General features: G+C 38.6%; 1 protein-coding gene across 10 annotated transcripts in view; it reads left to right on the forward strand.

Moving 5' to 3' along the window:
- Window positions 1–26,781, forward strand: part of etv1 (ETS variant transcription factor 1) — a 115,398-nt gene that overhangs the window by 13,244 nt on the left and 75,373 nt on the right. Inside the window, exons 1-5 of one of the 10 annotated variants that reach the window (XM_062984285.1) lie at window positions 10,709–10,833; window positions 11,653–11,803; window positions 12,490–12,577; window positions 14,471–14,518; window positions 24,173–24,226. In XM_062984285.1, coding sequence (XP_062840355.1) covers window positions 11,759–11,803; window positions 12,490–12,577; window positions 14,471–14,518; window positions 24,173–24,226 — 235 coding nt within the window. In that variant the 5' untranslated portion in view covers window positions 10,709–10,833; window positions 11,653–11,758. Of the gene's footprint in view, window positions 1–10,708; window positions 10,834–10,911; window positions 11,193–11,652; window positions 11,804–12,489; window positions 12,578–14,470; window positions 14,519–14,637; window positions 15,055–24,172; window positions 24,227–24,314; window positions 24,413–26,781 lie in introns of those variants that run through there. The other 9 variants (XM_062984287.1, XM_062984288.1, XM_062984286.1 and 6 more) reach the window with 9 other exon arrangements.

The raw sequence follows: 26,781 nt of genomic DNA on the forward strand, positions 1-26,781 counted from the left end.
TGGGATTCCTGGGAAGCTTCTCAAGGGTTTCTGGCTGACCAGAGAATTATTAATGGCAGAAAAGTTTCCTGAAGCATGGATTGTGCCTTAGCAATATTACCTTGCAATATACAGCCACAGGGGATTCTTGAGTATGTGTGTTTTAGGGCACACATCCAAGCCCATCTGTTTTAGCAGTGTTTTCCATTGGGTTTACCAGATGCCTCTGGAAAGCCCCAAAACAGAACACTGAAAGCATTAGCCCTTGGCTGTTAGTATTCCCAGCAATTGCTATTAGGTGGCAATCTGCTATTGACCTTACAAGACCCTCTTTTTTAAGTGTTGAGCCTCATGTGGAAACCACATAAGGATTTCACATATGAGAAAGTTATATCATTGTTGGTACTGCTGCCCCTTTCTTTCATTCAGAATTCTATAAAATTGAGCTCCATCAACATAATGAGGTCAAAGTCACAAAACAAATTCTGCTGAGAGTACTACTGAACTTTGTTACGACAACAACATAAATGAAATAGTTACAGCCACAGACAGTGCTAATAGTAACAACCTGGCTCAAAAAGTTAATGCAAATAAATCAAGATGGGACTCTCCGTGTCTTAGAAAGCTCCTAGAACCACAAAATGTAAGATTCTGTAAGACTGTGAGTTCACCTTCAAACTGTTGGTCTTACTATGAATGTTGACTTATTCCCTTTTAATTCTCTTTCTCAATTAAGATGTGGTTTCAAAATACGAGCAAACAAATGTCAAATCTTTCCTTTCTCACTTCTTTCATTCCAGTTCTGAAATTCTGCCAAATTAAAATTTTCCATTCTGAGTGATTGGCATTTGCTGATATACCTTTGCAATGCACACACTTTGAAAAGTAGTGGAAATTTTGTAAAACTCATATGGTTTTCTGACTGCTTCTTTGAAACCAGATGCCTTCTCATAATGCAGAAAACATTAGAGAAAAAAACCCTCAATCCACTTATGGAAAAAAGTCTCCTATATCAGCTCTCAAATCAGGAATCAAAAGCTGTAATTAACCTTTCCCTTTGACGTAAACTGGATTTTTTTGCATTGTTGAAGTTCTTCGTGGTCTTCATGATTCATGCAACAGCTGAGATAGCCAAAGCTATGTAGATGTTAATGTGTGTTGGCCTTAACACACTCACCTACTGGGAATCATAACTCTGCAGCTGCAATAGCCAGAATAGTGCCAGAATTTGGCAAGGAAGGGATTTGCAGTTCTTTAGGTGTATCAAAATATGGTTCCTAGCATAACTGCAGGTGGTAGAAGGAGCATGCTTAGATAAGATCTATGGAAATACCATAGCTCAGTAAAGTCTTGGCATGCACTTTGGAGGTAAAGGAGAAAAGGTATGTTTGCATGGCTCTGCATTCCAACCTAAAAAATCTGAGTCAGTTTATCCACAGGTCATTGTGACCATTGTACTTTCACTCTTATGAGAAAAAGAACCATCTCCTTCTCTGAGTAGATGACACTCTTGTCAAAAGACAAGAGCATAGTCTGTCCTGGGAGAATCTAAAAGTAATAACAAACCCTTCTATTCTCTCCACCATGGTTCCGTTTCTGGCCTTTTTGAATGCCTGGGTGGGGAAATGGTGGTGGTGGCCAGAAGAGGTTGGCCCCCCTCCGATGGCATCGGTATTTTTCCCTTTCCCAGGACCATGGGTCCTATCAAAATCCATAATTTTGGCCCTCAACTTATACATGAGGCTGATCTATACAGTATTGTATAGGTCAACCTCTATTTAGGGGATATGATTTAGCTACTTGAATTGCTCCTTTAAAATTTATGCTAAATTTGAGGGAATGCGATCTAGCAACTTTTGCAGAGTGGTGGGGAGGATATGGATCTATTTAGGGTGATATGATTTAGCAACTTGAATTTCTTATTTAAAATTTAGACTAAAACCTGGAATAGATTCACCACCCCACTGAGATGGGAGCCACCTGCTGCCACTGAAGAAAAGGTTTGTTACTCCAAAAAAAAAGTTCAACGAAGGGCCCCCAATGACTATTTGAAAGGCTCTACAGATCACATAGGGCCTATTGACCTAGGAGGAGGAGACTGGAGCAAATTAGCAAATGAGAGAGTGAAATTAATTGTTGGAGTAACTTCTGTTTACCTAAAAGCTTTCCCCAATGCAGTAATACAAAGGCTTGTTCAGAAATTGAATGGTCTCCACCTAAGAAAGGGGCAGATGGCTTCACACAGGACAGGAACAGCCCAGATCTCAAGGAAGATTAGAATCATAGAATCATAGAGTTGGAAGAGACCTCACAGGCCATCCAGTCCAACCCCCTACAAGAAGCAGGAAAATCTCATTCAAAGCACCCCCGACATATGGCCATCCAGCCTCTGCTTAAAAGCCTCCAAAGAAAGAGCCTCCACCATACTCTGGAGCAGAGAGTTCCACTGCCGAACAGCTCTCACAGTGAGGAAGTTCTTCCTGATGTTTAGGTGGAATCTCTTTTCCTGTAGTTTAAAGCCATTGTTCCGCGTCCTAGTCTGCAAGGCAGCAGCAAACAAGCTTGCTCCCTCCTCCCTATGACTTCCCCTCACATATTTATACATGGCTATCATGTCTCCTCTCAGCCTTCTCTTCTGCAGGCTAAACATGCCCAGCTCTTTAAGCTGCTCATAGGGCTTGTTCTCCAGACCCTTAATCATTTTAGTCGTCCTCCTCTGAACGCTTTCCAGCTTGTCAACATCTCCCTTCAACTGTGGTGCCCAGAATTTGACACAGTATTCCAGGTGTGGTCTGACCAAGGCAGAATAGAGGAGTAGCATGACTTCCCTGGATCTAGATGCTATATCTCTATTGATGCAGGCCAAAATCCCATTGGCTTTTTTCGCTAGCACATCACATTGTAGGCTCATGTTTAACTTGTTGTCCACAAGGACTCCAAGATCTTCTCCTCTTGTTAACGGAGGTGAAATGTCATTTTTTTTTTTTTTAGAATTGATGACTCTTTGTTTCCCCCATGGCGAAAGAAGAGAACGACCTCTATCTGCATTGATATCTCTCCAAAATATCTAAATTAACAACAAAAGCAAGACAAAATGTAGTTATGTCTAACATTGTCAAAATCAAATCACATTTTATTGATTAGCCCATCGGCCGTATCAAAACATTTAACACATAGACATACATACAACCTACAATTGTCATTTTGTTTCTTCCACAGCTTTGCCTGGTGGAATTTCAAAACCTTGCATGATATAATTCATGATTTTTAGTTGGCTCAATAAAGGTATTGCTGTTTGGCAAATTTTGGCATTTGTTGTATTTTGTTTTGTGGCCAACATAGTTACCGCTGAAAGTTTTTGGTTATGTTATCAAATATGTCCCTCTTAAGTCTAGCTTGTATGTTGGAGTAATAAAAATAAAAACTTCAGGGGCTATTTTTGCCAAAGCCCTTCTCAAAATGGTGGCAAGAGGTGATGAAATGTTACTTTTAGGTACCATTTTGGGAAAGGGCCCATCTACACAAGCACTATAATTCTGCTTGAAACCGGCTTGAGATTGGGGTGTCTACAAAATGTTCATTCCCAATATGACCTTCAATACGCATCCAGCCAGAAACCACATATAAAAAGAACTCAACAGAAATTTTGAAATCAGCCACAAAATCAGAGGCTGCTGATCAGTGTATGGCTGCTGCAGAGCATACATAAGAACTGGATATGCAACTCAGGAGGAAGGTAAACACAAACCTCTCCCCTGGAGAGGAAACAATTTTTCTTTTCCTGCTTTGCCTTGAATTACTGTAATTCTGATCTTTGTCAAATAGGCTGCTTCTTTGCAGCACAATTTGCTTGAAGATGTAGGATTTTTTTTTGTATTGGGTTAAGCGGTAATTCATTTATCTGTGTGGACTCAGTCCCAGCTTCCAGTCGGTTCCCAGGGTACCCGTGTAGGCATTCTGAAATGAACCGGACCTTTTGATCCACATCCTGATTAAATGGCTTTGTGGAAGCATCAAAAAACTTGACGAAAACTTGGGAAAGTAAGGGAGTGTTGTATATGGCTTGGACATATATTTAGAGGATCTCTGCTTGATTTTCAGATGAAAATGCTCAAAAATGTGCCTGTGTAAAAAACCAATAATTTTGGCGGTGTTAGGGAATCTTAATAAACTGGTATGGGGCTTCAAAAATCACCAAAGTGGAGTTCCAACCCATACCAGGCTAAAGTTTTCAGCTATTTGAGTTCATGTAGATATTTCCAGACAATTTTGGGTGTCATGGAGGAGCAGCATACAGTTTTAGTAATTGTGTTTGTATCTCCAGGGAGAAGGATTGAGGTGCTTGTGGGATTTCCTGGCTCATGTGCCACACTAAAGTGACTTATTAATTGATATTATGTATTTTGTGTTGGGGTGAGTACAGTTGCCTTTGGGGATCTGCCTAAAGCAGCAAAATGTCTGGAACAGGCTCTGAATATCTGGCTGGTAAATTGACTGTGAAACAAAATGGATATTTTACTTTGATCCAGCATAGTGGCGTAGTTAAGGGGAGATATAAGAGTTGTGCAACTATGATTTTTTTGTAAAAAAAAATCATGAAGTGATGGTAATATCATTTTCCAGATGCACCTGCTGTGTGGAAAGTGAATGAGGTGATGACAAGTCTTTCAAGTTTTATTTCTGTTTGTGACATAAGAATATGAACTAAATCACACAATCAGAACACAGAGCACATATTTTTCTTTTTCTTTGATAGAGTTCCCATGTTCTGTTTGCACTTTCAATGGTAGTGCTTCTTTGCAAAAATATTGGTGTTTCTAGTTAATTGCTAAAGGCTTCATTTCAGCTGGCTGAAGATCTTTCTAAAATTTTAGCATGGTTATGATTCATAAACTGAACTGTGAGACTTGATTAGTGGAGTTTTAAATGTTTTATTTTTCCTATGGGGGATTTGTCAAGTATTTAGCTTCCGGGGATACAAAGAACAAAAAGGAATAATATAATAAATTAATAATAAAACTTTATTTTTATTTCATCCTATCTCCTTGAGGGGACTCAGGGCAGTTATTGATCTATTTTATTATTTATTTATTTATTTACAGTATTTATATTCCGCCCTTCTCACCCCAAAGGGGACTCAGGGCGGATCACAGAACACATATATGGCAAATGTTCAATGCTGATTATAACAAGACAGACAACTGATAGAGGTATATATAGGCTTTCCCATATTTTGGCATCTTTGGAGGCTGTATTTGGTTTGAGCCACCTTGGGGCGCTGTCACTCCATCTTCCTGCCAAAGAGCTTTCTTTATTTGTAAACTTCCTCCTTTTTCTGATCAAACGCTGAGCCTAAATACCTCCCTGCTTTAATGCGGTTCCTATTTATCTTCTCACATTTGTTTTTGAACTGCTAGGTAGGCAGAAGTTGGGCTGAAGGTCAGGAGCTCACCATAACCTGAGCTTTGAACTCTCAGTTTTCCAGTTGGCAAGATTTATTGCAGCTTGGTGATTAACCTGCTGTGCTAAAGCCCGTTCCCTACATCCAGCCATCCACCATATCTCTTTCTTGATAATATATCTAAAACCTTGCACATTTCAGAAATTATTACAGATTGAGTATCCCTCATCCAAAATCCTAAATAATTTAAAATCCAAAATGGGTGGCTGAGATAGTGCAAAACTTTTGCTTTGTGATGGTTCAATTTATGCAAACTTTGTTTCATGCAAAATACTGTTACAAATATTCCATATAAAACTGTCTTCAAGTTATGTGTATAAAGTGCATGTGTCCAAAGAAATCTCATTATGTATGAGATTTTATTCAAATATAGGGTTTTTCAAATCAAAACAATTTTGGTCCAAGCATTTCGAATAAGGGATAATCAATCAGTGCCCATTGTTCTTACATTTTATAAGAGGTCTCATCATTATCTATATTAATGACCAGTCCAAAACAGAAATAACCGACACTGTTGAACTTCACAGTTCAATATAGACAGTGGCTCAGAAATTCAAATGTTATCATACAAAATAAGCTCGTGAATTATTACTAAGTTTTAAATTGCTAAGTTTAGGGGGGGCATTCTAAAAGAGGCTGGCTATTCAAAATCCCAGCAACAACACAGCAAAGGATATTCAGAAGCACAGAATACCTTTAAAACATTTTCATTCAACTTGTGTCGATGGGTCTGGTTGAATGTGATTCCTTTTTGCATTTATTATTAATTTAGGTTTTTGTGTCTAAAAAGTCAAGTATGGAGCCAAACTTCAGTTGGTGCCAATTATCTTGCTACTCAAGTCTAGGTCAGAGCAAAAACTGTGTCTGTAAATGAAAAAAAAAATACTGTCCTTGTTATTGAAATATAAATCGAACATTTTGGCTCCAGTTAAGTGCATCAACACATCTGCCTATTTGGCATTTTCATTCCACAAAGTTTTATGTTCTGTGGTATTGCTTTTTTGAGCATAGTATCAAAAAACTTGTGTGAATTCTCTTCATTGAATAAATAGCCCCCAGTCCACCTACCAAATATCTGTTTTTTATTCAGTTTGTAACATTACTGTATAAAATAAGGAAGGATGTTTCCCCATCTATCTCTACAAGTGGCTGGCTACCTGTCAACTTGGTGGCAAGTTGTTAAGCCCAAACATTCCTGAACTTTCTAATTTTCTAGAGGTAGGATTGCCCCTGGAGACTTCTGAAAACCCAAAGCAGCCCTGTGAGTTATGCGTTTGCTTTCCCCAGGGGGAAATCTTTACCCACTCCCTCAAACTTGGAGATAAGCTTGGAGAAAAGGAGGCAGAGGTGGGACATGATATCCTTGTTTAAATATCTGAAAGGATGTCACATTGAGGGGGGGCAAGCTTGTTTTCTGCTGCTCTAAAGACTAGGACACAGAGCAATGGTTTCACATTGCAGACAAAAAAGATTCCACCTAAACATTAGGAAGAACTTCCTGGCAGTCAGAGCTGTTCAGCAGTGGAATATGGAATATACTGCTCTGAAGTGTGGTGGAGTCTCCTCCTCTGGAGGTTTTTAAGCAGAGGCTAGATGGCCATCTGTTAGGAGTATTTTGGAGTATGAGTTGATTATTGTATCCACCTGTCCCCACAAGTACTGCCCCTGAACATAGGGTTGGACTGGATTCTCTGATTGTATGTTAATTCTAGAAAACCAATGAGCACAAAAAATACAAATATGGTTGGGCGTTCCACTGATGAATCAGTGGCCTCTTTCCCATGGTACTGAGTATAGGATAAGTCTAAACACATTCTGGTTGCTAACATAAACGTAAACAGTGGCTACCCATGATTTGATGATTCTACCCACCTGTCCCTACAAGTGCTGCCCTTGGACACTACAGGAAAAGAGATTCCACCTCAATGTTAGAAAGAAGTTCCTGAAGATAATGGTTGTTTGATGATGGAATGCACTTGTCTTGGACGTGTTGTGGAGTCTCCTTCTCTGGAGATGTTTAAGTGGAGGCTGGATGGCCATCTGTCAGGAGTATGCTGATTGTATTTCCCTGCATGCCAGGGGATGGACCAATAGTGGCTTTTATCTGAAGGTGCTAGAGACAGGACGGCACTCCAACCAGAAACTATACTACTGAACTCTACTCTCTCGCCCTTTAGAACAGGGCTTCTTAACCTTTTTAGCTTTGAATATGTTTAAATGGATTTTAACTGTGAATTTTAATACTGTTATGTTTAATTTTATTTTAATGTTTGCATATTTGTATATTTTAAATTATGTGGTCATGCATTAAATTGTAAACCACTTTGAGTCTCCTTCAGTAGAGATAAAGTGGGGTATAAATTATTATTATTATTATTATTATTTTATTATGACACAGCAAACAAGATAGATATGCTGGATTTCATATCACAAAATCACAAGTCGAACACTTCCCAAGTGTCTAGGACTGTGTGATTTATTATTATTATTATTATTATTATTATTATTATTATTATTATTATTATTATAGCCCTCTATTTCGGCCTAGAACTGTTTTATCTCCTTGTTTTAACATGTGATGTATGTATTGACTGTATGACTGCTTTTCATGTTTGATTTTACAATGTCTAATTTGTCACTGTTTTTATTATTGTTGTGAGCCGCCCCGAGTCCCCTCGGGGAGATGGGGCGGGATATAAGAATAAATTTATTATTATTATTAATAAAATTATTATTATTATTATTATTATTATTATTATTATTATTATTATTATTATTATTATTATTATTTGAAACACAACAAGATGAGTCCACAGCAGACACTCTGCTGGCTGTTGTATTGGATCACAAGTCGGACCCTTCCCAAGTGTCTAGGACTGTATGATGTATTGGCGAATAATGCGTGCAGATCCCAGTAAGGTGGCCTTTCTGCAGCTGGCAGGTGGTCATTTTGTCAGCGCTGATTGTGTTTAAGTGCAGGCCAAGGCCTTTAGGCACTGCACCCAGTGTGCCGATCACCACTGGGACCACCTTGACTGGCTTGTGCCAGAGTCTTTGTAGTTCGATCTTTAAATCCTCATATTGTGTCAACTTTTCCAGTTGTTTCTCCTCAATCCTGCCATCACCTGGGATTGCGACATCGACAATCCATACTTTGTTTTTTAACACTATCATGAGGTCAGGAGTATTGTACTCCAAAACCCTTTCTGTCTGAATTCGGAAGTCCCAGAGTAGCTTGACATGTTCATTCTCTGTAACTTTTTCCGGCTTGTAATCCCACCTGTTTTTTGTCGCAAGCAGATGGTATTTGTGGCACAAGTTCCAATGAATCATCTAGCAGCAGTGTTATGCCTCTGCTTGTAGTCTGTCTGTGCGATCTTGCAGCAGCTGAGGATGTGATCTATTTCATCTGCTTCCTTGCAGAGTCTACATTTGGGATCTGTCGTTGACTTTTCAATTTTGTCTTTGATGGCATTGGTTCTAATGGCTTGTTCTTGGGTTGCCAGAATCAGGCCCTCCGTCTCCTTTTTCAAAGTTCCATTTGTGAGCGACAGCCATGTTTTTTCTTTGTCAATTTGGCTCTCAGTTTTTCCCAGGAACTGCCCATGGAGAGCCTTCTTTCGCCAGTTTTCTCTTCTGCTCTGGATGGTGTTTTTACAGTATTCACTCTGGGTCTTTTGCACTTGAAGCAGTTTACTACTGCTTACTTCCATCGATGTTGGTTCTTGACTGCTTTTCACATAATCTCCCAGGGCATGTTTCTCTTCTTCTACCCTTTGTTTCACTTGCAGAAGCCCTCTGCCTCCTGATTTTCTGTCGACATCACTACGTGGGTGTAATGAATAGTGGATTGTCATCAGTTTTCTTGTTTTTCTGTCCAGATCATCTAGCTCTGCTTGTGTCCAGTTCACAATTCCAGCAGTGTATCTAATGACGGGTATGACCCAGGTGTTGTTGTTGTTGTTGTTATTATTATTTTATTGTATGACACAGCAAACAAGATAGATATGCTGGATTTCGTATCACAAAATAACAAGTCGAACACTTCCCAAGTGTCTAGGACTGTGTGATGTGTTTTCGGATGATGCGCGCAGATCCCAGTAGGGTGGCCTTTTGCAGTTATTATTATTATTACAGTAGAATCTCACTTATCCAAGCTAAACGGGCCGGCAGAATCTTGGATAAGTGAATATCTTGGATAATAAGGAGGGATTAAGGAAAAGCCTATTAAACATCAAATTAGGTTATGATTTTACCAATTAAACACCAAAACATCATGTTATACAACAAATTTACATAGAAAGTAAAACTCTATATTCAGAGTTTGTGAGTCCAGTGCCCACCAGAGTTCATGTTCCACATGGAGGACTGTATAAGTCACTAATTGTGAGTCCAAATTTAAATGTCCAAGTAAGTGAATCCTTTTATGTTGTATAGTTCATATTATTTGATTACATTCTAGCTACAGTGGCCTCTTGCCTATACAACAAATTTGACAGAAAAAGTAGTTCAATATGTAGTAATGTTATGTTGTAATTACTGTATTTACAAATTTAGTGCCAAAATATCACGATATATTGAAAACATTGACTACAAAAATGCATTGGATAATCCAGAACCTTGGATAAGTGAGCCTTGGATAAGTGAGACTCTAAGGTAAAGGTAAAGGTTTCCCCTGACGTTAAGTCCAGTCATGATTGACTCTGGGGGTTGGTGCTCATCTCCATTTCTAAGCCGAAGAGCTGGCGTTGTCCATAGACATCTCCAGGTCATGGAGGCTCCTTCTTTGGAGGCTTTTAAACAGAGGCTGGATGGCCATCTGTTGGGGGTGCTTTGAATGCGATTTCCTGCTTCTTGGCAGGGGGTTGGACTGGATGGCCCATGAGGTCTCTTCCAACTCTACTATTCTATGATTCTATGAGTGAGACTCTACTATACTATAATTTATAGCTTACATTGATAAGTAAAGGAAATGCTAGATTTCAGTTGGTGGTCAGAGAAAATAATAAGTTGATCCCCCACCCTTCCATTCAAGCTCACTGAGGCCCTGAAATATTTCATGGGACTCCTGGTTAAGAACCCCAGCACGAGGAATACTTTGATGGTGTGTCCCTCCAAGGCAGAATGGGTTTGGACTGGAAAGCGCTGGGAAGAGCTCTTCTCCAACTCTAGGATCCCATGAGGCTGTTTACATGGTGCCAGGCTTCTGGCACCGGGAAGAGAGAGAGAGAGAGAGAGAGACCCAGGCGGGGGCGCCCCAGGTGCCTTGTGCGTCAAAGCAGAGGATGGAGGCGATTTCCCGGCGCTCTTAGGCGACCAGGGGTCCAACTGGGGAGCCACCGCGAATCCCCTCGCAGAATCCGGCAGGATCCGTCTTTTCCCTTTCTCCCCGGGTGTGTATATCTGTCTGTCTGTGTGTGCCTGTGTTTGAAAAGCAGCCTCTGATTGACAGGGCGAAATCTGATCCGGCGAAAGCCGCGGCGAGCCAATGGGACGCGGCGATCCAGCCTTGGGCTTGGAGGCCCGGGGAGGAGGAGGCAGAAAAAGAGGGAAGGAGAGGCGCAAAACCACCGGATCCTGCCCTGTCAGGGGCTGTGTTCCCTTCCGAAGGGGGGAGGGAAGCGGGAAGGGAAACCATTCATGCTTTTATTAGATTTGGAGGGACTTTGGGGGTCCCCTTCGCGGGTGCGCAATTGCGCGCCGGGCTGTTGCTGCTTTGGCGCGCCCCCGGTCATCTTTGCCGTTCCTCCAGGTGGGTCTTCCTTTCCCCCTTCTTCTACAACAACTTTTGTTGCCCATCCTTCCGATCCCGTGGTTGTCGTTGTCGAGGAGAGGGAAAGCTCAGCCTTGCTTTTCTCCTTCTCTTTCTTTTTCTCCTTCTCTTTCTTCTCCCCTTTCCCCCCTAAAAGAGAGACTCCTTTCAAGGCTTGTCCCTTAAACAACCCCCTTAAGATCGGATCCCTGCTTTCTAAAATCCTTTCCCACCCTCGGATACCTTTTTCCAGCTCTTGCTTGCAGCCCGGGAGGGAAGGCGAGGGAGAGAGAGAAGGAGGGCTGTGTGTGTGTTTATGAATGGGACTCTTGGAGGATCATTAGCTATGCAAATCGAAGCGGTTCATTCATGACTTTTTTTTTCAAGACTTGGAAGGGAGGGGGAGCCCATCTCTCTAAAAGCCATCTTGTGTTTCCCCCCCTTTTTCTCTCTCTTGTAGGCTGCGCGGAGGCTACAGCTGGAGCAACTCTCCTTTTAAAGTCCAATGTCTAGAAAACCATAACCATTTTCCTTCCAAACAAACAAACAAAAAATATTCCTGCAGGATGGATGGATTTTATGACCAGCAAGTGCCTTACATGGTCACCAATGTGAGTGATCAGCTGCAAAGTTGTTGTGTGTTTAAAGTGATATTGGGGGGCAAAACAAAAAGAGTGAGCTTTTTGTGCGCTTGGGGAGGACTTTTGTGCCATGCTGGGTGGTTTGTTGGGTTCCACTCAATCCTCCCTTTTCTGTCAGAGACAATATCTGGCCAGGAAAAACAAAACAAGATCACTCCTTAGAATGGTGGAAGACAGTCCCTGTTTTTAAAGTTTCTGACTCTCTTTGCCTTCCATCCTGCCTTTTTCACCCTGGATTTTGGAGAGCAGTTTGACAAAGCAGCCTTGAAAATAAAGTTGCCTGTTGTTGCCTCTCTATTCTACCTCTTGGCTTAAATAAATGGGTTGATTTTTCTTTAAAAAAGAATAGTTTGGTGTAGGTGTTAGCACTGCAAATACCTAAAAATATTTCCAGGACTTAATCCTGTGTCGCTCTGGAAAGTCGAGGTGTGTACAAGATAAATGTTTGGGGTAGGTGGTTTGAGATATAACTATTCCTCTGGAGAATAAATAATAACCTTATTGGGAACCGGAGATTAAAATTACCACTTTGGTCAATAGCAAAGCTTTCTTTTTCTTCTCTGAATGCTTTTTAAAAGAAAGTACTTTTGTAGATACTGGCCTCACCTCTCCCCTTTTTCTTTCTTTTAAAGTAACCATTTTTTTTCTATTTGTAGAATCCCTGTGGGAGAAACTGTAATGAACGACCAACAAATGTCAGGAAAAGAAAATTCATTAAGAGAGATCTGGCTCATGACTCAGAAGGTGAGGATATATGTTGCAAGGGGAGGGAGGGAGGCAAGTTGTATTGACTCGCCACTCTTAATGCCATGATAACCTGGGATATGTATATAAATATATCAGTGTGCATGTGTTATGTACCTTAATTCCCCCCTGCTTCGAGCCTTGCATACATCTATTTATAGAAATGAGGCAAGAAAAACCACATTTAATGATGTGACACAAGTTGACAAAATCAATTCACCGCTAAGCTGCTGTACCTTCCATGACTCACCCTCTGTGGGTTAGGTACTGCTGCGCTGAAGGGACATAAATAATGTTGTACACACCTGAGGTGAGAGTTTGCTGGGCTTTAATAGGATAAATCTTGAAAAGGTGCGCACACAGCCTCCTTCTTTTCAGGCGTTGGCAGCCTCTGTCCCAACAAAGTTTCCTTGCCCAGTTGCCTCTGTTTTAGAAAGGTCTGGAACTTTTCTCATTGACTCTTTGCCAACGTTTGGACGCAGAGCAGACCACCCTGACCACACAGGGCAAGAAGGCACACTTGGCATTGGCAGAGAAACCCGTGTGTGTTACCCTTTCCATCTCTATTTTGGTTGTAATCGTAGTATTGAGAACTGCAGGAAAAAAAGTACACTTTGCTAGGTATACCTAAAAGCTTTATGCCAGAACCCACTTTTCCCACTAAGTTCCATAAAGCTAAAGTAATGAGGTTATAGCACTGCTATTCTAATGCCTCTTTCAGTGTATCATGTGGGAGGCAGGTAATTCTGCGGATGTCACTGCAGTGGTTTTTCACAAGCAGCAGTCCTTTGCTGGATTGTCCCAGTAATGCCCGCTGTTGGGCAAAGGTGGGTATGTAGACACTTGCCTGACTTTTCTCACATTTTCTGGGTTCATAGAGCTGTGTTTAAAAATAAAGATCCGGTCCACTTGTTCTGGACATCTACATCCCTTATTTTATTTAAGTATTCTGTACTCTTTACCTGCCCATTTTGGTATTCACTGAAAAACTTTCTAACCATAAAGCATCAGCTTGCAGAACATTATAGGTAAGCAAGTAAGTATTCATAAATACTGTAGGAAAGCAATTTTAACCAGTGTGAACCCCTTGATTCTTTTAAAAGAATGTGATGCAAAGTGGCTAAGCCTTGCAAGCAACTTTTTTAAACCACTGGAAAAATGCAAACATTGTGTTCAAATTCGACTCGGATTTTGACATATTGACTGGGTGCATATTGACTAAGATATGCTGATGTTCCCTAAGTATATTTAACACATGAAGTTGAAACTGTAAGTCCTTGTTTTGTTATGTCATTGATGTGCATTGTAAAAAAAACAGAGAGAATTAATTTTATTTTGCCATGTTGTGCTGCATTTTAAAAATAGGGGTTAAAACAATATAGCTGTTATTGGGGAACTTAGAAGCATGAAGGAAGAAACAGATAAAAAATAGGCTGCACACTTTAAAACATTACTTGATAGAAAGCTGTACCGAACTGAATGGAGTTTACTTCTAAGTTTACACAGATTCTGCTAGGAATTTGGCTTGGGAACAGTTGGATTTTGTTGTGCCAACTCAGAAATCCTATTGACTTGAGTGAGTCTTACTTCCAAGTAAGCATGCATGAAACTGCAGTCTAAGCAGATATCCTGCATGCATATTAGCTGAAAATAGTACTGATTTTCATTGCTGAAAAAAAAGAGAGAAAAGAATCAGTCATTTGTTTCTTTTGAAACCCAAAGGAAGGATAAACACAATTCAATAGTAATGCATTGTATGCAAGATCTGTGCAAAATTAGATGAAATAGAATTAATGCACTGCCTTTTACGAGTGGGGAGCAGAGATAGAGAGCACTTATTTCAGCATGAAGAAAGTACTGGTTCTTTATCAATCTCTTCCTTTTTTCCCTTAGAACTGTTTCAAGATCTGAGCCAATTACAGGAGACATGGCTTGCCGAAGGTAAGGGGGGAAAAGTCTTAGTGAAAAAAAGGAGGGGGGAATAATTCTGGGAGGAAAGGGGAGGGGGAGGAAAATGTCCTGAACTTGCTGTCTTAATGTTCAGCCCAATTAATTGAGCTCTAAAAGAGCCACCTCATGTGTCATGCATACATTACAGCCTCTGATGAGTTTGTCTTTAGGGACTCTGGGGCTGATCTACCCAATGTCATCACAAATTACCAGGAGAAATTGCTTCCAGCTCACAATCACATCTGCTTTTGGCAAGAACTAATGCACCAAGACTTCAAGTTCCAAGCCTCTGTTCAGATTTTAATTGCAATTGATCAGGTTTATATTATTGTACCTCTGGAGACTGCATACAGCCAGAACTGGGCTTGCTCTTTTCCTTGAGAGCAGTGCATACAATTGTTTGGTGTTCTGGTGGAAGTACTTTTCTGATGGCAGAATATAGTTTCTCTGGGTTCATCAGGACGGGATGCTTCAAGATTTAAGTGCCAGTGTCTTCTTTCCTCCTTGCTCGCAACACAGAACATTAGGTGTGTATCCAGTGCTGAAGGAGCAGGGGGGTTTCTTTTATTTTTGTTTTCTTTGCCAAGGCTTTAAAAAAGAGAACTTGGATTTTTCCCCTCCCTTGTTTCTTTTCCTCTTCAAACCTGATGCTGTGATTTCAAGCTGTGCTGACAGTTTTTTACGAGAATAGGTGTAATGCTTTAAGGACTAGATGTGAATTTTTACTAGTGGAGAATGGGAATTTAAAGAGAAGTTTTGCCAAGGCAAGGAAAGTTGATTGTAGCTGAGATATATATTTTCTAAGTGAAATGCTGAAGTCCTCTTTTGTGACCTGTTTGGCTCTTTTAAAGTTTATTTCCAGTGTGAAGATGAATTAGAATATTATGTTGATTTTAAAAAATATAACTATTTTTGTGCATGTATGTTACTTTTATCTAGATACTCAAGTCTTTGGATTAAATCTCATTCAGACCTAATACTGCATATGTATTCTGACTTGTTTGTGTACTTTCGGTATTCATGGAAATTCTTATTTTTCCCCCTAACCTTCTCTCTTACTGAATGTTTCTTGAATTGACATTCTGTTTCTTTTGGAGAGGAAAACCTGAAAATTAATATGATTGCTTAACATGGAAAGGAGAAAATGCTCTTGTGATATAAACCAACTAGCATTTTGCTATCACTCTATAGAGTTTGCCAAGTAATTAGTATAAAGTGTATTCTTTTTCTATTCTCCTTCTTCATTCTTATCCATGCTTTTTATAAGCAGTTTTAATAAGAAGAAGCCAGGTTCTCTATTTTCTGTGTGTGTATAAGAGGCAGTAAACTTTAAATTGAAGAGCACTTCTTATTGAGCTGATACACCTTACATTGCAATAATGTATCATTATGTTAAGGTAACTAGTAAAAAGCTATGAATATGTTTATGTTTTTATTCCTTTTCATAAACCTGATGAGATTGTTAGAAATCCTAAAAGTTGAGGTGATGCAAGACTAAAATGAATTTAGAATGTGTTTGAATCTGTTGATAGTAACTGCAGGTTGAAACTTTTACCTGAACAATATTTTAACTGGAGAAATTATTGGTAGATAGATGCACTGATTGTTTTATCTGTATTACTATTTAAAAATCATTTAATATCTTCACATGTTCTGCATCTATTCTAGATGTGACGAAAGAATTTGCAGTACTTTTTAATAGTTTTCTGTCCTTCTCTATTTGCACAAATGCACTCTGATAAAGTAAGAATATGGGCTGCAATAATATTCTCATGAGGAAGCTCCACAAAAGCAATGAAACTTTACCTCTGAGTAGAGATTTTTAGGATTGTAGTGTTTTGTAACTCAACTCAGTGTGAAAGTTGACTCAAATGCTGCTATTACCGAATTGTGCTTATTTAAAATAAAATATGGTTGGGAAACATTTACGCTCAGTAGAGTTGCAGCCCTAGCTTTATAACTATATTTAAATAAACCTCTCTTTATTCTAAAATATTTGAGAGATTGAGTGTGTGTGTGTGTAAAAAGGGGAGCAGTATGTGAAGAGAAGAGGAAAGTTTTTAGAGCCAGATCTTGACAATCACAACTTCATAATCATTTTCTCTGTTTCTGCCTGTCTGTTTTTCTTTCCTTTTGAAGGCTGTTGAGGTTCCTTCCAGGCAAACCCAACTCAAATTCCACCAGGGATGACCTTTCTTTTGCAATGCTGCTTTTCAAATTAGAGCTGTCTTTGATCCAGTGCTTGATTTTTGTCCATTTGTGTTGTTCTGGTTCTTTATAAAGTTACAGCGCTGCCAAATTGGCAGACTTGCTGTTTGTTTACATATTTATTTCATGATGCTCAGCCGCCAGGAACTGTCCATGACATTTTGATTCCCCCCCCCCTCCCTTAAAGGTAGCACAATAGTAATTGACAGCCTTCTCCCAGGAGTTCAGAGTTCTCACCGGGTAGTAACCAGGTCATAAAAAATCTGTCTGTTCCACCACCACATGCTTAGCTTGGTGGATATGAAAAACTGAGGGGGGTGAGCCAGAGGAAGAATTGTCCTTAATAGTTGAGATGTTTCAGCTGCATATTTATCAGTGTCCCTATTCTTCTGGGGAGAATGTTGCTTAAAATGAGTAATCATAAACAGTCTATTCTCTTTTCAGCATGTGCACAAAAGTGCCATTGGAAACAATGGGATTTACATATGTATTGGAGGTGGAAATATAATTCAAAGTGGTTGAATGGAGACGGGGGCCGTTTTGTTTTGTTGCGCTTCTGTGATGGGTATACATTGTGCCAAATCTAGAATGTGACATTCAGAAATATGTTGTATCTTGGGGTGCGAGAAAATCTGGAGATTGCCTAAGAAAAACTTTTCTCTCTGCTTTCCATGGAAGGAACAGAGTTAAATAAATACCTCTCAGCTCCAGTTGAAAACTTCTCTGTGTTATTAATTGTTGTGGTGAGGTGTCAAATAAAACAATTTCCTAACTTAGTGTTAGTTTTAATATCATATTCCAAAAGTTAAGTACCATTTGCATGGCAGCAATGGCAATAAAAAATCCTTGAATGTCTGGATGTCACTTTTGGGTTTTGCATTGTAGGATCAGAATGTCATTGCTTGTTAGTTTTCTGTTTTGTAATGCCACAGTGGCTCCGTTTTGACCCAACATACTATACAACCCCTTTTATTGAATCTTTATATATTGCATTAAGTTCCTTTTGAGAAATAGAAGATCACCACTGACTTGAAATAATCAGTTCAAATATTAAAAGTAATTTTTCATTATGGGAAGCTCCTGCTGTTTATTCTGTAACAACAACACCAAGAAGAAAATAACTAGGGATGAAGACCTGCTGAGTTGTGGCAGGAACACTTTGTGGTCGAAAGGAAAACTAATGAACTAATGAAAAGGGGAAATAGTTGTTCAAATACGTATTGAAAAATGTTGTTGTTGTTTTTACAAAAATGATTGATACAACTACAAGGGAAATATAGGAGAGATGATAAGCCCATGTTTATGTTAATACAAATATTGATTTGCCAAAGTAACTCTTGGAATTTTAACATAGCCTAATTTGTTATTGCGCAGAGGGACAGGTGAAGGAATTGCTTCTCCCTTCTTTCTTCCCTCTTCAAGATGGCACAGGATATACAGATAATAAGGAATTGATTTCTTTAAAATATATTGATGCCACTGAGTAATGGTCAGCTCTGGTGAGTGAACTTTTGGAATGAATGCGCTTCAGATATCCTACAACAGGAAAAACTGGTATGTTATATGGGCATTGTGGAAAGTTTGCCTTTCCCTACTTTTGAATGAAAATATTTGTTACTAGTAAGATCACCCATCACTTCCCATTTCTATTGAAAAACAAAATCTGAAGGTTTGGATATCTTGGTCCATCTTTCCTGGGAAACAAGAAAGTTGTATCATTGGCAAATGAACTGCCCCTGTATCTTTTTGTATTCAAATCTCTCTTTAAAAAAAACAGTGAAAGAAAGCAAAATTTCACATAGGAAATCAAATGATTAGTTTCTCAACATAGTGAATTAATAAGATGTTAGAATACCGTTAATAGCCCAAAAGTATTTGATGTTGAAATGTTAAACTGAAATATTAAATGAACTTAATTTTAGGGCTTTTGCAGATTGCAAGTTCCTGAACTTGAAGGGAATGGAGTGGGAAGGTAGGTTTACAAAAGGAACTAGGCGAGGTTTTATGGGGAATTGTTTGTGGCACTTTACAATAGTTCCAAGAACACATTTATCTTCATAGCCTTTTTGGGAATGGGTGAAATAATTTTCTGTTACGCTAAACGGTGACTGACAATCCATTTCACATATCATTGATGACTGTCTTCTGAGAGGGCTTTAAAGACTTAATGGTTGGAAGATTCGGTAGGTAAAGTTGAGCATCCCTTATCCAAAATTCAAAATCATCCACACATGTGGCTGAGATAGTGACATCTTTGCTTTCTGATAGTTCAGTATGTACAAACTTTGTTTCTTGCCCAAAATCATTAAAAACATTTTGATAAGTTTACTTTCAGGCTAGGAGTATATGAAATATAAATGAATTTCCTGGTTGAAATCTATTTCCTAGAGATTTCAATAACATACATACGAATTCAATAATCCAAAACTCAAAACACTTTTGGTCTCAACCTGTATTGCCAAAACTACCTTGAATTTAATATGCTCTTGTTCAATTTGCAAGCATTAAAAATCAAGTATTTTCCTAAGCCTAAATATAGTTTTAACAAAACCAATGGAGAGAATCACAGAGGTATCGCTGCGGTTTGGGGAATCACTTGATGACAGGTGAATAGTTAGACTTTGGAGATCTCCAAAGTAATTAAGCGGTGGATAGTTTCTTGAAATGTTAAACAAAATATTCAGTAATATTAGTAACTTTTGCTGGAGAAGAATGGATTGCTGTCTTTTTCTTAAAATATTCTTTAAGATGACTTTGGTGTTTAATTTTATAGTATCCATGGGACATATGGATAGTTGTTGATTGTGATGATTTAGCTACTGTCTATGTTCTAGTTTTTAGAGTATTTAGTGTAGCACTTATGCCAAGAATGGAATAAGTGTAATTTTGGGGGTGGATGAGTGCTCTTTAAAGGAAATCTTTTAACCCCTTGATAATCCAAAACTGTTGGTATCTAGGCATAAAATGGACTGCCAAGATGTGAAGAGGAAATGCTACCGGAAATGTTGCCCTGTTCTGCAGAAAGTTGTTTAAACAAGGAAAGAGAATAAATATAGCTGTTTCTCCCTGATCTGTCTTATCTACTTTTCTGTTTCTCTCCATGTTTAGTGCAGATTCTGTAACTCCACCTTTGGGAGCTGTTGCACCCACTACTTAGGTTTTACTTGATGCCTCATTTATTCAATTTGTTCCTCTCTGGATCTGGGCTGTATCTCAGGCAGAGCAGTGAAATGGATGTGTTTATGTAAAAAGTTCAAGTTTACTTGGTTCTCTCTCTCTTTTTCCCCCTGTCAGGGTGTGACAAGAAGGATTGTGGTTGAGGCCACATGTTTCTTGCTGGATTCTGTTTTTGTGAATGGAGGCAGAGCTCCAGTTCTGACTGCGGGCCTTGAAGAATTGCTTAGGAGATCAGCTGTCTCATTCACTGGCAGAAAGAATGACTCATACATCTTTTCTGCCTTGTTTGGCTCCAGGTCATTGTTACAGTGGATAGAGCTGGTTTTAATTAAATATCAACTTCTTTTGTATGGGCTGGTAGTAGTTTTCCATCACCCCCTCTTCTGCACACATACTTTTTTTAAATATAAAAAAGGGGGAGAGATATTTGCCAGAAAAGGAAGTAAATTGACCCTCAGTTTATTGCTCTTATTTTCCAGCTTGCTACTGGCTATATATTTGGTTCGCTGGATGTGCTAAATATGATCGTCTGTCCTCCACAATTAACATGTTTGGTTCTCTTCCTTTTAATGTTACAGATGGATCTCTAAAATAATTCACTGTTTGTTTGAAATATCAAACGTTAAACCAACACTTAGAGTTAATCTGGTTGCATACGATGGGATTTACCTCGGAGTAAATATACATGGAGCAGTGCTGCTGCTAACTAGTTTCAGTTTTAACCAAGCCAGTGTGTTTTGAGAAATCTTAACATCCAGACAGAGATTTCCTTGTAAAGATCATAATTAACACTTTTTTGGCATTACTTCCGCCCATGGGAGATGGTGAAAACTGGACCGCTGGGGAGGGGGCTGGCAAAAGAGAAACATTTGGTAGTAATCAGAATTAAGCTAAGAACAGATGTTGTTCAGTCAAGAAAGAGTCGGAGAATTGGTGCCAACTCTTCTGTTAATGTGGAATCAACCTGATAGAGCTGTTTCCACTATTAATAATATTGCCACATGCTAAACCTCATCAAAAAACTTGTAATATTCCCCCATCATTAATTGAGTAGTTTCCATCTTTAAGACATTTAAACCTCCCCCATTTCCTCATATCATCAGCTTTGTTCAATGAATGGTTATATTGATATGCCCTTTTCTTTCCTCTCTCCAACACCACTGTCACCATATTCAAAACCACTGCAGCTTTTATGACAGCCTCGCAGAATTGCAGCATTGGCAATGACAAGAAAAGAGGAAATGAATGATATATAAATATGCCTGCAGTTACAGAGCTCGAAAGTCATATTTTTCTTTTCAGCCATCCAAGTTCTCATTCTGGTTAACTATCTGATTGCTGGTCTGACTTGTAAGTCCTTGAGGTTATAGATACAGATGTCTTTGGGAAAGGTCTTTAAAAGCATACCTGGCCAATTTACATTAGAACAGCTTCTATTTTTTTGTTTTTAAGGGGTGGAGAAATTGTGGTCTTGTGATGAAGGGGGTGGGGAGAGATGCTTGGACTCTGGAGTTTCATTTTTTATTCTAAAGTGAATTTTAAATGTTAGCGTGCAGCATTAATTCTGATGCCTACTTCATATTCCATCAGTGATTTCATTTTTTTTGTAATGTTAAAGACAGATATATGTATAATAAATATATCCACATGTCATTGAGTAGAGGAAGTAGATCTAAGAGGCAGCATCAAATGTCAGAACAGTTGCCCAAACTTGCTGGAATTTGTTTCAAAAGGGGTGGGGAAAATACATAATTAGATTTCACCCATTTTGCAAGGCGTTGTGAACTGATACATGTAATAATTCAAAATGTACTGTACTTTTTAGTAGTTGTCATTTTTCTTCATTTATAAAAATGTTGAATACTAGTTTTATTCCTATTTTTTTTTAAAAAGGAAGCAACAGCAATGGATAGCCCCTTCATTGTGAATGTGATGTCATTGAATTCAGGCAGATGTGAAAGACAGAAATACAAATTAGAATTTGTGATTTGTATTATAGATTTTTCTGAAATGGAAAGCTGAGGTTTTTCCTCTTTTTGGTTAGTTTGCTATCAAAATGTTTCCAAGTCGTGTGTTGTATACTTTGATGTAATGCTTCTATTTTTAAATGGCAGATTGCACAGATGTAAGTTATAAAACAGGCTGCAGTGACTTTACAGTCTTTGCTGCAGATGTCTGCCATAACAGAAGGGTGTGTGCTTCGAAAGTGAGCCTACTCATTTTAAAAATGGACAGTCTCAACTTTTATGTTAGTTTATTTATCCTTGAGAATAGAATATATATTTTTACTAGTTGCAGATGCCGTGTTGGACCATGTTCTGCAAAGTTATGGTGATAACCAGCAAGTCTGTTGTAAACTATACAAGTTTTGGGGAATGATTTATGCAGTCTGCTGGTTGGCTTGGGATGTTACGTTGTTGAATGTATACATCTCTTGGTCTACTACTACCAAACTATGCAACTCAATGACAAATGCGCAGGAAGGGGAGAGACAGACTGTATTTATCTATGAATGTGAATGAAACAACTTCTAGAATTCTGCAGCTAAATTTACTCTCTTTTACATGTACTACAGTGGTTATATCTTGGAAATGATGGGATAAGATACTCTTTAAGATCTCCCCATACTTTGATCAGGAATCTATCTCTCAACTTGTACTTGCTTGCATAGATGTGCTGTCAGGCGAAAATGCTACCTGAGCTTCTTGAAAGAAAAGCAGCAAACATTCTATCAGCACTGAGCACATTATCATTTCTCTTCATGAGAAAAGAAAGGTTAAGCAATTGCATATTGTATTGGAAATTAAATTCATTTTAAATATGGGATGTTCAGAATTCCAGTGGGCAACCGAAAGCAATGGGGAGGATTACACATAACTCGTGGTTCATTATCTGCTTGGACAAAAAATTTTGATGTTACTTCAAGAGCTGGCAAGTGTATGAATATAGTCACATTCCTGTATGTCTATATCTGATCCATATTGTGTGGCAGTTTCCCCGGCATCATAAACTATTTGCACATCAAATGGTTATGGTTTAATTTGTAACTTGTGAATAATGGAGGCTTGCGTGTATGTTGTAGCTGTTGTACAACTGATATTGCATTTGCCTTAAATAGCCTGAGTCTAATGGCATCTGATTATGTCCAGTTAATAAAATCATGAGCAAGCGGTGATGATGGTGTGAAAGTGAACTGGAAACATAGGTAATAATATAGGCAATAATGAAAGTAATCCTGTGTGCCGAAGGGTCTATAGGTATAATTTATTTACATGCACCAACCTTTTATATTGCATGTTTAATGGTCTTGGAACAGAGGCAAGATTTGAAAAGAACTCAAGTTATTTGATAAGAGTCCAGTTGTTCAAAAATAATAGGGTAATTGAAGCCTGTGGCTTAAGTCTAGACTCTTTGGGCCAAAGGTTCAGTAAATGACCAATTTCCTCCCTTTTTCAGACTCTTTGAACTCATATCATAATAATCTAGTCTTCTTTTCCTTGACTTAAATACAAGATTTCTCAATATTCTCAATAGGAGATGTACATATGTGTGTGCTTGGTGCCATCAAAGCTGTTAATAACATAAAGGCAGTCTGTGTAACTTATCATTATGCCATGTTTATTCATTAGTTCTATAACAGTCCATTGGTGATTTTCAGTTTTTGTTATTTGTCTGTGCATATTCTTCTCTTACTCTCTGTGTCTATTGGACATATTTTATGATAGTCTCCTTTTAAATAAACTTGATTTAGAACTTACGTTATGATTAAGATTGTGTTCCCAATGCTGAGTTATCCACTTAAATTTTACAAAGAGGTTCCGGTACAGGCATATCACAGCAAAGCTTTTGGAAAAAAACCTTTTCTTTACAAAGTCTTTTTATGCATACCTAGCTCCCCCTTTCTCCTTTTCCTCTGCCTAGCTAGATGTTTGTTTCGTTTTTTAAAGCAGAATTGGCATTTGGGAGGATAGTGAAGTTGGTGAAACACAAACAACCACTATTGAGTTGGCTATAGCAAACAATGGAATAGAGAAAGAGCAATATTCTATTCTAACCAATCCAACTGTAGCCAAATGCAAAATTCCCGAATATGATATAACTCATGGTTGGCTTTCTTGTATAACTTGAATTCTTACTGAATGAGGATCTTCTTCTGACTCCATCTTCAGCTGTTCCTAAGTATTAAGATCATTCTGTGTTTCAGTGGCTTATGTATGTTAATTTTTTCTTTTTGTTTCTTTTCCCCTACCCAATCTTCAGCTCAGGTACCTGACAATGATGAGCAGTTTGTACCAGACTACCAGGCCGAGAGTTGTAAGTATAGTATGACTCACCACTTTTCTTTATTCTTTTTTCAAGGAAAACCTTTTCAATGTCTACCTTTGTTTAGCTGGCAGTCACATGGCCGTTGTTGGCTAGCAGTCCATGACATCAGCATAAAAACGCATGAAGAAAATAATCGTTGAATTGCAGCCAGGAAATGTGGCTTGGCTGAAACTGGTACTCTTATTTTTTTTCTATGTATGTGTGTGTTTGTAGAGTCTGGGGGCGAGAGATGGGTTTTAAAGGGGCTGAAGGAAATGGCACATATGTTTAATTTCCCACAATGGATGAACATCAATGACCCCTCACATATTCTTAGATCACAACTCTGGATTTGTGGTCTAGCAACATCTGGAAAGCTGTAGTTGCCCATGATTGCTCTAGCACAGTGCTTTCCAAATGTTACTCTTCCAGATGTTTCAGACTTCAGCTTAACTGTTGGACAAGCTGGCTGGGGCTTCTGGGAGCTGAAGTCTAAGACAGCTGAAGGACCAAATTTTGGAAACTACTGTTACCATGTTTCCTGACATTGCTTTAAAAGGAATATCTATTTTTTTTCCCTCTGGCATCAGAGTCAAAACTACATCTGGTCTTAAGGTCTTAATAATAATAATAATAATAATAATAATAATAATAATAATAATAATAATAATAATAATAATAATGACAATAACAAATTAGATGCCACCATCAATTTTATTTTTGTTCATGGCAGAAACCTGGCTCTGTGTCTTGCAGCCACAACAGGTGAGGGGGTTGCTGGAGTGGGGAAGAGAAATGTGGGGAAAATACCTTTGTCCATGGTCATGGCAGTATTTTGAGAGACATAAATGTATGTTGTAGGTTGAAAGGCTTCCAGGAAGAATCTAAAGTGATTCACTGGGATTTCATGATTGTCAAGCGTATTACAAATCCCATGTACAGAAACTGCCTGGAATAGCAATATAAACTTTTTTCAACACTTCCAATTTGATGTTGTTTTTTTAATTATGAGAGGATGAATAATGATAGGTTGTGTAGCACATGCAATTCTGCCTTCTAACAAAAGGGAATACCTACAGAGATCAGGAGGAATAGTTCTGAAGGCTGACATGGCTATTATCTGATGTGCTTTGCTTAATACCACATTTCTTCAGTTGTAAGACACACTAATTTCAGTAACACAAACAGAAAAAAAATCCACTTTATCTGCTTTGAACTGGCTTAATCAAAGATGCACGGTAGTACATCTCATAAGATTTCATGGTTGCTACTACATTGTAAACACAGCTGCTAAAATCGTAAATGGGATGGTTCTGTAAAACAACTATTTTTATAATATACTCAGTCTCTATGTGAGTGTCATGTGTACACTCTGCCCCCTGTATCTGTGGGACCATAGTGGGACCATAGTGTCATGCTGGAGGGCCTAGGAATGCTAGAGAAATTTTCTCCTATTGCATTTCCAAGTGGTATGCTTCCACTGGGAGTTGTTTGTTTCAATAGGGTTCACTATTATCTGAGGTTTCACTTTTCTATGGTGCATCCAGGAACATATCCCCTATTGTTATCAGGACTAGACTATATTTTATTTCTGAAGAACTTTTTTTTAAATGAAGTTGCTCCACATGGATGGTTAATACCTATTAATTTTATCCTTCTCGTTGTTGATAACTTTATCAGTGCTGATGCAAGATGGCAAATAAAGTGGCCCCAGCTTCATATGATAAACTCCATGTATGAAGTGATACATGAGTCAGGAACTGCAACTTTTCCTTCATGCTGCTGTCGTTTGCCTGTGATTATGCACTAGATCCATTACACTCGCCTCACAGCACCTGTTGTAGAAAGAAGCAGGTGTTCTCTGTCTGTATGTCAGTCCTGAATTTCTTGGATTTCTCTGCAGGCACGCATACAAGTTTTTCCTAGAATGTGTTGCTTGACAATTACTAATCCCTCCATCTTGGAGATATATGGCATTAAAACGTCGACCTCTATCTAATTCAGCTGTGTTCAGTGTCAACCCAGACATCAATGAAATGGTGGAAACATTTAAATACAGATGCATTTCATTTTACTCTTGATAGGAATTTATCAAAATTCACACATTTCTCCATATCCATGACAGAAGAAAATTAAGATTTTTTAAAAATTCTGAATGTGGCAGAATCTGAAAAGGATAGAATTCTTCATTCAGACCAAGGTTTTGAGTACTTTGCTCATAAAAATCTTCAGCCATGTTAGCGTTGTTGTCTCTTCTATCTGAAAGATTGTGTATCTGACACTTCTATGGCAGGTGCAAACAATATGGTCCTCCCTATGCTGGAAATAGCTATACCTGTTGAATTTGACTACAAAAAATGTGAAGGATTTTAATTTCAGAGACTTAAAGAAATCTAGCAGGGGAGTAAATGAAGCTCTTTTTTTCATTTCCACATTAAAAGATAGTATTTTTTATTACCTGAAGTGCTAACCATTTCTCCAGGAAGCAAGCACATTTGCTAGCGAAAGCATAATAAGCCATAATACAGAGCAGGTACTGACAGTAAATGTGTCAAGGCCTTTCT

Source organism: Anolis carolinensis, chromosome 6 (genome assembly GCF_035594765.1).
Source record: "Anolis carolinensis isolate JA03-04 chromosome 6, rAnoCar3.1.pri, whole genome shotgun sequence".
In the NCBI taxonomy this organism is placed as follows: Eukaryota; Metazoa; Chordata; class Lepidosauria; order Squamata; family Dactyloidae; genus Anolis; species Anolis carolinensis.